Source organism: Schistocerca americana, chromosome 1 (genome assembly GCF_021461395.2).
Source record: "Schistocerca americana isolate TAMUIC-IGC-003095 chromosome 1, iqSchAmer2.1, whole genome shotgun sequence".
NCBI lineage: Eukaryota > Metazoa > Arthropoda > Insecta > Orthoptera > Acrididae > Schistocerca > Schistocerca americana.
Window position 1 is genome coordinate 822172046 of NC_060119.1, and position 12530 is coordinate 822184575.

General features: G+C 43.0%; 1 protein-coding gene across 1 annotated transcript in view; it reads right to left on the reverse strand.

The window, feature by feature from the left end:
- The window catches only part of LOC124613053 (protein henna), a 109328-nt gene that overhangs the window by 31403 nt on the left and 65395 nt on the right, over positions 1-12530 (reverse strand). Inside the window, exon 3 of the mRNA XM_047141632.1 lies at positions 6424-6552. Coding sequence (XP_046997588.1) covers positions 6424-6552 — 129 coding nt within the window. The remainder of the gene's footprint in view (positions 1-6423; positions 6553-12530) is intronic.

Sequence of the window (12530 nt, forward strand, 5' to 3'; positions counted from 1 at the left end):
AACACAAAAAAGGCAGCAGAAAACTATCACATTTGGAGCTGCGGTTCGAGCTTTGAGAAAGAGTCCTCGTTTGGCCTGAATTGAGCCAACTAATTGTTCTTCCACCTGCACTACATTGCTTTAGTATTCTTAATTACTACTCCTATTCAATGATTTCCTTGTTTAATGCATGCTCGTCATCAAGTCACAGTGAACCACTAACCCCATTTTTACAAATTCTGAACTCTTCACGTGTTTAAAAATTGTCACATTGTTCTACTGGATGCGACTATAAAACCTGCCGAAGAAGCTATTCGTTAATTCAGATGTATGATAGACAAAAAGAGGATTTAGCTACACCTATGAAAACCCTTGGCTTCTTCTGTTGCCTGTAGTACTGCTGATAACGCAACGGGAACGTTACATTACCGCTTACAGTATGTGCGTTTACGTATAATTTTATTCTTTTTTGTCATTACGTACATAGTTACTTAGCAGATTTTATAGATTCAAAAACAATTATTTGTCTCTCTTTAACCATTGACAATCTAAAGACTACCAGTTGCTGGTCGAATCGGTTACAGCATTGTGGAATACACAGAGATGATGTCGTATAAAATATTTTAGAAAAACCAGCAATCAGAAAAGAACAATAGTTTTTGCAATTCACATAAAATGCAGATAATGAAGCAGGCAAAACGGAATACAAACGTCTCAAAAATGGGATCGACAGGAAGTGCAAAATGGCTAAGCAGGGATGGCTAGAGGACAAATGTAAGGATGTAGAGGCATATATCACTAGTGGTAAGATAGATACTGCCTACAGGAATATTAAAGAGACCTTTGGAGAAAAGAGAACCACCTGTATGAATATCAAAAGCTCAGATGGGAAACCAGTTCTAAGCAAAGAAGGGAAAGCAGAAAGGTGGAAGGAGTATATAGAGGGTCTATACAAGGGCGATGTACTTGAGGGCAATATTATGGAAATGGAAGAGGATGTAGATGAAGATGAAATGGGAGATATGATACTGCGTGAAGAATTCGACAGAGCACTGAAAGACCTAAGTCGAAACAAGGCCCTGGGAGTAGAAAACATTCCATTTGAACAACTGATAGTCTTGGGAGAGCCAGTCCTGACAAAACTCTACCATCTTATGAGCAAGACGTATAAGACTGGAGAAATACCCTCAGACTTCAAGAAGAATATAATAATTTCAATCCCAAAGAAAGCAGGTGTTGACAGATGCGAAAATTATACCGAACTATCAGTTTAATAAGTCACTGTTACAAAATACTAACGCGAATTCTTTACAGACGAATGGAAAAACTGGTAGAAGCTGACCTCGGGGAAGATCAGTTTGAATTCCGCAGAAATATTGGAACACGTGAGGCAATACTTATCTTAGAAGATAGACTAAGGAAAGGCAAACCTACGTTTCTAGCATTTGTATACTTAGAGAAAGCTCTTGACAATGTCGACTGGAATACTCTCTTTCAAATTCTGAAGGTGGCAGGGGTCAAATACAGGGAGCGAAAGGCTATTTACAATTTGTACAGAAACCAGATGGCAGTTATAACAGGGAAGCAGTGGTTGACAAGGGAGTGAGAGAGGGCTGTAGCCTCTCTCCGATGTTATTCAATCTGTATATTGAACAATCAGTAAAGGAAACAAAAGAAAAATTTGGAGTAGGAATTAAAATCCATGGAGAAGAAATAAAAACTTTGCGGTTTGTCGATGACTTCGTAATTCTATCAGAGACAGAAAAGGACCTGGAAGAGCAGTTCAGAGGAATGTACAGTGTCTGAAAGGAGGATATAAGATGAACATCAACAAAAGCAAAACGGGGATAATTGAATATAGTCCAATTAAATCAGGTGATGCTCAGGCAATTAGATTAGGAAATGAGACACTTGAAGTAGCAGATGAGTTTTGCTATTTGGGGAGCAAAATAACTGATGATGGTCGAAGTAGAGAGGATATAAAATGTAGACTGGCAATGACAAGAAAAGCGTTTCTGAAGAAGAGAAATTTGTTAACATCGAGTACAGATTTAAGTGTCAGGAAGTCTTTTCTAAAAGTATTTTCATGGAGTGTAGCCAACGATGGATGTGAAACATGGACGATAAATAGTTTAGACAAGAAGAGAATAGAAGCTTTCGAAATATGTTGCTACTAAAGAATGCTGAAGATTAGATGGGTATATAACGTAACTAATGAGGAGGTACTGAATAGAATTGAGGAGAAGAGGAATTTGTGGCACAACTTGACCAGAAGAAGGGATTGGTCGGTAAGACGTGTTCTGAGGGATCAAGCGATCACCATCTTAGTATTGGAGGTCACGTGGAGGGTAAAAATCGTAGAAGGGGACCAAGAGATAAATACACTTAACAGATTCAGAAGGATGTAGGGTGCAATAGTTACTGATAGATAAAGAAGCTTGCATAGGATAGAATAGCATGGAGAGCTGCATCAAACCACAACAAAAAATTGCCGTCGTCGGGCTTAGTGGTTCAGTGGCAAAGCGCGTGCCATGAAACGGGAAGATATGAATTTATGTTGGAGGGTAGTTGTAAATGGAGCCTGCAGAATAGTGCAGAAATTCGAGAATGAGTTTTTCACTCCGCTGCAGAGTGAAAATCTCATTCTGGAAACATCCCCCAGTCTGTGGCTAAGACATGTCTCCGCAATATCCTTTCTTCCAGTTGTGCTAGTTCTGCAAAGTTCGCAGGAGAGCTTCTGTGAAGTTTGGATAGTAGGAGACGTGGTCTGGCTGAAGTAAAGCTGTGAGGACGGGACGTTAGTCGTGCTTGGGTAGCTCAAATGGTAGAGCACTTGCCCGCGGAAGGCAAAGGTCCCAATTTCGAGTCTCGGTCCAGCACACAGTTTCAATCTGCCAGGAAGTTTCATTTCAGTGCACAAATTTTCTGTGTTCTTTTTAAGAAAATGTTGCCCAAGTGCTGTTCGTGTTCACTGAGAAATGCTGAACTAGGTTTAACTGAGCTAGTGTTTACAACTGAAAGCAATGTGAGGAAGTGTATAAACTGGAACAAGTGTGGCGTAATTCTTATTAGACCCTCGAGCAGCGGTCTACATGAAGTCCGCGAACTAACAGTGTAAACTGTTCTGGTAGCCCTCACTGGGCAAAGAACATCCTTTAGGAAAGCACACTACTACATAACCTTGAAGCCTAAGGGAGTGAAAGTGAGCAAACATGTTTTCGCGTGTCTATGTAACTGGCAGTGGAGACTTACCAGAATGACGGACGAGAAACTAGTTTGCTATGAAGATGCGAATAGCTAATACAAGGCAAGAACGAGATACTTGAGGTTGATACGAGCTGCCGTTGCGCCTCGTGATTTACTGATTATATGGTAACTGAAAAAACAGACTAAGTTAATTTATCGCAAGCCATCGTAGCAGTCGAAAACCCCACAGAAACGTCCAATTCCTCAAGGGAGATAGATAGGAATAAATTGCTATTTTGTTTGTGAGTGGCCTACACATAAGCAATTTTTCTGTGCATAGTACGCATACAGTCCTTATCACTGGCTGTGGGTTTAGAGGGGTGAATTTGTGTTGTCTAGGGACACAGCAAACAATAAAACTTAAGTGAAAACCTTATCCGTCTCTTCTAGCGTGTGTGTCTCGAATTAATGGGTGTTGAAGTTAGCTGTAAGTAACTTGTCGGTTTCTACAACACTTAATGAGTTGTTAAACAATTTCGAGAACTGATATACAGCGTTATTCCGTGATGACGGCATAAATTTTCGTGGATGATGGAGAAGGGTAAAGATATCAATTAGAGGTAATTTGTTCCTCGTTCGGAAATAATCGAGTGGAAAATTATAAGCTAATATCTTTCTGGTACCTCTGGCAGCAGAAGACGTGTATCGGAACCGTTTTTCTAAGATTATAGGGCTGGGGAATCCTGACGAACACCTATGTGTAAATGTTGGGATGATCAACTGATCCATTGTAGGTGGCGTACGTTTTACTGATATGATCAATCCTGGTATACAATGTCGGTACTGTAGTAGACTCCAGTACATGTCTACAAGTTGAAGTAATAACATTGATCAGCCCTAACCAAATGGAGTTGTACCCGGTGACGGAACTTGCAGACATGATCTTCGTGTATGTGCAAGCAAGTGAAAGCAGCAGAGAAGCGCAAACTTTGTATAGAACCAAACACCGGCCTGCAAGACATCCTGCTCACACCATGTTTCCAAGTCTGTTCCAGTGATATCGTGAAACAGGTCAGTTGGTACCACAGCACAAGGACCAGGGAGGATGACGAACTACACGGACTCGCGACTTTGAAGATGCAGTGCTTGCCTGAGTGGGTGAGACGCTTGCAATCAGCTCTCGATCAGTTGCACGTGAAATAAATGTTTCGCAGAGTACTGTGTGGCGAGTATTACGGAAAAATTCAGCTACATATCTATCGTCCACAGGAAGTGCGTGCTTTGATTTCTGCGGACTCCTGACCTCGTGTTGTTTTCAGCCAATGGTTGTGCAGCGCCTTTATTGGTAGGTTCCTGAAGCGATGCGGCCCTTCAACAAAGAAAATTGCTTACCATACTTTAGTTCGTCCTGTCTTAGAGTATTGTTCGTCTGTATGGGACCCTTACCAGTTGGGTCTGATTCAAGAGATTGAGAAGGTCCAAAGAAGAGCGGCAAGATTCGTGACTGGTACATTTAGCCATCGCGAGAGCCTTACAAATCTCATAGTTTGAAGTGGGACACACTTGCAGATAGACGACGCGCTAAACGGAAGGGGCTGCTCACTAAATTCCAAAATCCGATCTTCGCCGAGGATGTAGAGCATCTATTATTACCACCAACTTTCATATCGCGCAATGATCACCATTCAAATATAAGGGAAATTAGTGATCGTACTGAGGCGTTCGGACAGTCGCTTGTTCCTCTCGCGTTCCGCGAGTGGAACAAAGGGGAGGGGGAATATGACTTTGGTGCGAATAGTGCCTTCCGCCACAAACCGCTTGGTGGCTAGCGGAGTACATATATAGATGTAGATATGTAGATGTAGTCGATACTCACTTTCCTGCGTATATACTTTTCAGGGTAGAAGCCTGTTTCACAAGAAACGGAGGGCCAAATAGTCGCAGTCATGTTTAGGGCGATGAGAATGCACACGTACACCTGTGAAGAGCCATCAACACAGATTATCTGCCAACGGATGGGAAGGCGCAGGCAGTGATTACATATTAGGTCCGTTTCTTCTTCCTACTCGCTTAAATGCTACAGTGCACACAGTGTTTACCAGATACATACTACCCAGATCGCTGGAACGTGTCCCATTTGTTATTCGTCAATGTATGTGGTTCCAACACGATAAATCTCCACTTCAGGTTAAACTGAGGGTTCGTGGATCAGGCAGTTCCTGAAACGGGGGTAGGTAGAGGAGGTCCTGTTTCGTGACGAGAACGTCCACCTACCTGGTCTCACTTGATTTCTTCTTGTGCGGCCATATTAAAAGCCTGGTGTATGAGATGCCTGTCGAGACTGAAGTGGGCCTCCTGGTAAGAATTCTCGCTGCATGCTACGTTGTTCAAACGACACCGGGGATATTAGAAGGGATACGACAAAACTCTGTACGACGATGCCATGCCTGCATTGACGCTGGGGCGCCATTTTGAACAACTGTTGTAAATGCAGCGGTTTATGAAACTTGTGCAGGTAAGTGGAATTCATTATCACTGTACCGTAGACTTAGGATTTTCGGTCTCTCTGACATTAAGTTACTTCTTGCACTTTACTAATCCATCAACAGGGGAAATTATCTGACATTACCGGTGAGTATTCAGCTGGAATTCTGTACATAATCAGGGTTCGGTAGCTGTGGCCCTTAGTTTGAGGACTGCGCGAGGCTAAGGAGGAACTTGAGTAGATTTTCGCCTTACCCAAGTAAGGTCGCTTATCTCACATTGATACATTTAACGCCGGCCGTTGTGGCCAGCGGTTCTAGGCGCTTCAGTCCGGAACCGCGCTGCTGCTACGGGCATGGATGTGTGTGATGTCCTTAGGTTAGTTAGGTTTAAGTAGTTCTAAGTCTAGGGGACTGATGGCCTCAGATGTTAAGTCCCATAGTGCTTAGAGCCATCTGAACCATTTTTTTTGATACATTTACCCTTCTCCATCATCCTTGAAAGCTTGTAACATCTTCACGGAATCACCCTGCATATGAACGCTTTCGCGGCCGCACTGAGTTTCCTTAAAATTCTTCTGAATTTGTGATTGCGACGTTTTATAAAACGAACCAGTGTTAGGGGCACTACAGCTAGTGGTCTTATTATGTGACGTACTCTTATGAAGAGCACTTGTAATAGTGAATGAAACGTTTGTTCGGATTACAATATGGCGCGCTCAGTAAATCAGAAGTACTTCACGTGAATAAAGAAAAGAATTGGAGAAGGACTCACCTCGAAGAGCTTGAGGCATTTGGCGAGCCCGCCGACCTGGTCCTTTTCTCCCGGCGAGAAGATGAGGCAGATGCTCTTGGCGGAGTCGAGGCCCTCCTTGATGTAGTTGCCTCCCGTCATTAGCATCGGCTACAACACAAAACACACCGCAAACTTTACAATTTCATCAGGCTTTTCATGCAAAGCAGTAATCAAATGACGACTCTGAATTAAATCAAATGATTTGATCAGGCAAACATCTGTAACTAAAGAACATATTAAGAGAATAAAAAATCCGCTTCAGTTGCCATTAATGTCTCGTTTATTGCACGACTGGTTTCGAAGCCTACAGCTTCATCTTCATGTGCCACCAAATAATTACGGAAACATAAATGTTTGGCGATGAAGATGAAACTCTGGGCCTCGAAACAAGTCCTACATTAAACAAGAAATCACTAGCAATTGAAGCGGATTTTTTACCCTGTTAAATCAAAGCGTTGTAACACACGAATGATGCTGTCTCTAAGCGCTAATCTTGTCCGCAATAACGTTACTAAACACACACACACAAACACACACACACACACACACACACATAAACACGTACTAACATATGCAGGAGAATAGTAAGAACATACTGTCTTTAAGGGACTATGCCTAGTAAAGCACTGTATATTAAAAATCGACCTCCGAGTACAATAAAATAAGGCAGTGAAAAAGAGTGAAATGCATAGCTCACTAGTAAGTTATTTATATTCTAAATTTGATGTCACTTTCAGATTTACGCGTTTCTCACGCCAAACTGGGACAACAATAACCTGTGGTTTGCTCATATTTATCTCTGAGCACATACACAACGTATTTTTGTCATGGCACAAACAAACTGAGTTTATCTGAGTTCAAACGCAAGGAAAATGTACACGACCGTTACTTGACTCTATTGGCAACACAGATAACGGAGCACATTTACTATGATCAGATTGTGTACGAACTTTCTAAGTTGAATAACGAGTCTTCTGTCAACGTTTTATAGAGAGAGTGCGAAAGACACTATTAATGACTTGGCTGACGTATAATAACGTAAAGCTTGTCTTTCCCAAACTCGAGCCGCGCGGTCAACGGCGTCGTGCCACGGTTCGCGCGGCTCCCCCCGTCGGAGGTTCGAGTCCTCCCTCGGGCATGGGGGTGTGTGTAGTCCTTAGAGTAGGTTAGTTTAAGTTAGATTGAGTGCTGTGTAAGCCTAGGAACCGATGACCTCAGTAGTTTCGTCCCATAGGACCGTACCACCACCACCCAAACTTGACAAGAAAATAAGCCTGTTCTGCAGAATAAGGCCAACATACAGCTTAGTACTGAAGCAGCCACAAGCCGAATACTGAGTCAAAAATCACAGAGCTCTATGCAATCTGATATTCTGCAATCTGTTAAATGAACCGATATATTGAGAAGGCAGAGGGACAAGGGTTTGCGCCAACAGGTTATCAAGGAACGTGAAACACGGTCCGCTTTGCCTTATTTCACATCATAAATACTTATCAAAAATACTTTCATGCCAGTTATTGTAACTGTCCGAAAGGAAGTCGTAGTATCGAATGGAAACTGAATTACGTACCTTTGCCTCGCTAAAGTGGCTCTTGGTCAGCTAAGTTAGTAGGTATTTTAAAAACTACATTCCCGATCGCAGAATTTAAAGTGCATATTGAAGGATAATTCACCATCAACAGTGTGCTGTACTCTGGCCATAAAATGTTGTGAAAAGTTCGGAAGCTAAGCCATGGCAGCATGGCAGCGATGCACTGTATGGTCTTCGCAACCCCGTACAGGAGTTAGGCTCTTCACTTGGTCAGATTCCCTAGGATGGGACGTCTTTGCAACACCAGGATTTATGCAAAGTTTGATACATTCAGCCACGGCATATAGCCACAAGAACTAAACCAACTCATAAAAGCGTATGAACAGTGACCCAAGAAGTGTTCAATAAAGAGACTATCTACTGAGTTATTAAGAAATCCAGAAAACTTCTAAGTACTTCGTAAAATCGGCGCTCATGGACTGTGTATGGATATTAATTGATCATGATCGCACCATAGCAGGAGATGATAAAACGAGGGCTGAAATACAACATTTTGTCTTCTGAAATTAATTCAGCCGAGAAAAATCACATCATGGTTCCCACATTCTTTCAGCGTCTCAAGGGCGAAAAAATAATAATTATAGAAATAATTGAATCCGAAATTGAAAAGCAACTGAAGACTTTTGATAGAGGAAAGGTCAGTGTACTTGATGGAGCACCTGTTAGATTCTGTATCGAAAGTACCTTCTACCTGCAGTTCACGGTAGGCCATTGGAATGAGGGAACGTCCTGTGTGTTTGAAAATACGAATCGGCTGTTACAGTCTACAACGGTCACAGAACATATGCAAGCAAGTATTACAGTGCTGCCGGCCTAGGTGACCGAGCGGTTCTAGGCGCTACAGTCTGGAACCGCGCGACCGCTACGGTCGCAGGTTCGAATCCTGCCTCGGGCATGGATGTGTGTGATGTCCTTAGGTTAGTTAGGTTTAAGTAGTTCTAAGTTCTAGGGGACTGATGACTTCAGAAGTTAAGTCCCATAGTGCTCAGAGCCATTTGAACCATTACTGTGCTACGCCACTATCGCCAGTTATCTCTTAGAATAGGCGAATGTGTTTATGTATTTCGGCGTTTGGGAGATAACAAAAAGAGTGCTTGTTGAATATTGGATCCGATACGCAGTTCAACTGAAGACTTGTTAAACAGGACATGTATGTCATTCTTGTTGGAGAGACAGCGTCAAACATAAAAGTCATTATTGCCATCCCTTCGGGAAGCGTGGCAGTTGTTTTAACGCTCGCATATGTGTAATTTACCTCGCGGACGATATCTGTGGCTCTCTAAAACTATTCCAAAGAATATAGAGATCAGATCATTAGCAAATTGTTCCGAATAAAAGGAAAACTTGAAGAACACAAGCGCTTGTGCCAAGACTGGTAGCTGCCCATCAACATAAGTAAATCTATTGTACACAAATAGACGAAAAGACCACATATTGGTTGATTATGTAATCCACGATTAGTCAGTGGGCGCCATCAAATCGTCAAACATCTGCTCGAAAGAAGATGATTTTTTTATTTCGGGTCAAAGGCGCAGCACACAACATCTATACAGATTATATTTTTCACGAAAGATTATGCGAAATGACGAAATATAAATGACATAGGAAAGGCAGACGCCAGGCTGACAATGAGATACACCAGAAAAGTCTTAAAGATTGTATCATTCACCTATGAAGGTGATAATTTAGAATAAATCAGGGGGAGATGGTAATCGGGCAATGATGCCTATTTTCTGCTGTTACTTCACTGTCTCAAGAGAGCTGAGAACCCAGTGGTTCACTGCTTCCTAGAGTCGAAGTCTCGAGAGACATGCGGTAGGTGCTGTTGTAATGGATATTTTTCCTCTTTGGGAGACAAAAAACTGCACTATGTATTAATATTTACGCTGTAAAATAATCGCAAGAATACTTAAAAACTTGTGCGTCCAGTTACGTCCAGTTCGCTGTCATACTGGAATACGTATTTCATCCTGATACCTGGGTAAGACGCCATATTTTCTTTGGGGAAAGATGGACACTCGTATACCTATTTTGTTCATTCATTTATGTGCAGATGATGCCTTGAGATTACGAAGATGCGTCCTGTTGGAACTAACATTCTTGGTGGATCTGGCAACTCCGAATCCAACTCTCCTAATGAATCTGTAAGCGCAGAAATTGCATCCAAATGTGTTGCGGCTATAGCAGGAACCTGTACCTCGTTTCAAGAGATTGCACCGATACCAGTTTTTGAAATACCGGGGAAAAGGAGGAATAAAATGGCATCGGTGTTGACAGATCAGGAAACCCTACAAAGTTTAAAAGCAGCACAACAGAAAAGGACTGACCCAAAAAACGTTCTCCAGTCACTAAACGACACATAGAATTTTTTTTTTTAAATCGACTACCGAAGACAACGACTGTATTGTATGTGAAATAAACTACTATGAAAACAGCGGACCGTATGTGAACCGGATTCAGTGCATTCACTGTAAGAAGTGGCTGCACAAATACACACAGAGGAAGCAGATAGTGTGTAGCGACTGTGCTCAAAACAGTATATATTAGCCGTAGAACGGTCGGTAACTGCAATACAAACTTTTACTTTGTATTACTTGGCGATAAAAAAGTAATAAAATTGCAGATGTTACCAAATTTATATTGCAATTTTACTCCGGCCTTCAGGGTTGGCTGTCTAGTAGTCTAACCTGTTCCAAAAAATTACTACGGGGCACGTAAGTTATGACTTTATTATATACATCGGTCTTTAGTTTGAAGAAACCTTGCCAAACATATGTGATTAATTTCGTCTGGAAAATCTCAAATTTCCCATCATAATTTCATGAAGAAGCAGAAAGTCTTCCCCTGACGTACTATACAAAAACTCGTCTGCCCAAGATATCAATATTCTTTGTCCATCTTGGACCCTTATGAAGTTGAATTAACAAATGAGATGGGGATGATTCATGTAAGGACTGCGCTATTCATCACGAGTTTGTTTAGACTGTCCTAGAGCCTCACAAATAGACACTACTAGAAAGAAATTGTGAATAGTGGAGAACCTTTCTCTCAGAACTGTAAGATCCCACGTTCCAGTACAACTGAATTATTTTCGGTAGCATCTCAAGTAATGACCACGAGAGCAAATAATAAGCAACTCGGAGCTGTTGTTGGATACCGACGACCGTTGGATGTAATAAACACAGCCGGCCGCGGTGGTCTCGTGGTTCTAGGCGCTCAGTCCGGAACTGCGCGACTGCTACGGTCGCAGGTTCGAATCCTGCCTCGGGCATGGATGTGTGTGATGTCCTTAGGTTAGTTAGGTTTAATTAGTTCTAAGTTCTAGGGGACTGATGACCTACGATGTCCCATAGTGCTCAGAACCATTTGAACCATTTTTTTTTTTTTTTTTTTGTAATAAACACAGAAGAAAGTGATACTGGTCTACACTCTATTAAACACAGTACGATGGCTTCCGGAATACTGAAGTAGATCGTGCCTTCAGAGCGTTCTCTATACTATCTTTCCAGGAGTAGCTGTGGGCATCGTTTGGAAGACACTAGGCGAACTACTGGTGTTTGATGGGAGCACCTCGTAATGTAGTTTTAACTTACGTCATCGATGATCTCTTCCCGCGTATGCGGCAGCTCGGAGAGCCCCATGGTCAGCGAGAGTGGCTCTGGCGCGCGAGCTGCTGTTGTGAAGTGGACCTACTGCGGACCGGCTCCGTGCTGTCTACGACGCCGGCGCGCTCACCCAGTTATATATACGACAGAGCGCCGGCACGCACGACCCCCCTCTCCTACGGCGAGGCCGGTCCCGTCCGGCCGGTAAACTAGATCCGATCAGCGTTCTCCGCAGTGGTTTTTACCCTTCCCAGGCGCGGGCGCAATTTCCCGCCGCTGTCTGCAAAAGACGGACGTAGTGCAACCTGCCCCAGAGTTACGTCAGCCAGCTACGCGGGAGCCACGGCTGGAGATCCCCAAATTACGCTGCATTGGCGGTCTCCAAACCCCCCCCCCCCACCCCTCCCCCTCTTTCGCCCTGTCGCCAGTTCCAGTCTATTGCGCCTCTGCAATTTTTTCAGACACAAAACAAGAAGTGGACAGAAGCCTCACAGGACAGCACAGGCCCTGCCGCCTCCTTCTCCGCGGAGAGCGCGGATGCTGAAACCACAGCGCTTAACCTTGACAGAATGTGGTTCCCTGTTCGGACCATCACAGTATTTTTGTGTACCACTTCTTCTCGCGAAAATACAGTACCATACCTGCTTACGCATTTCTCGAAAACATTCTGAATTGCGATTGATATACAGGGCGTTTCACAATTAATATTACACATTTCCAGAGGTTCTAGAGTCGACTTAATAGATCAAGTTTTACATAGGAACTCATGTCCGGCAACGACATCCAACGACGCTACGGACCGTCAAAACTATTGGCGCCGTCGCCTGTAAATTTATACAGGGTGGTCCACTGATCGTGACCGGGCCAAATATCTCACGAAATAAGCGGCA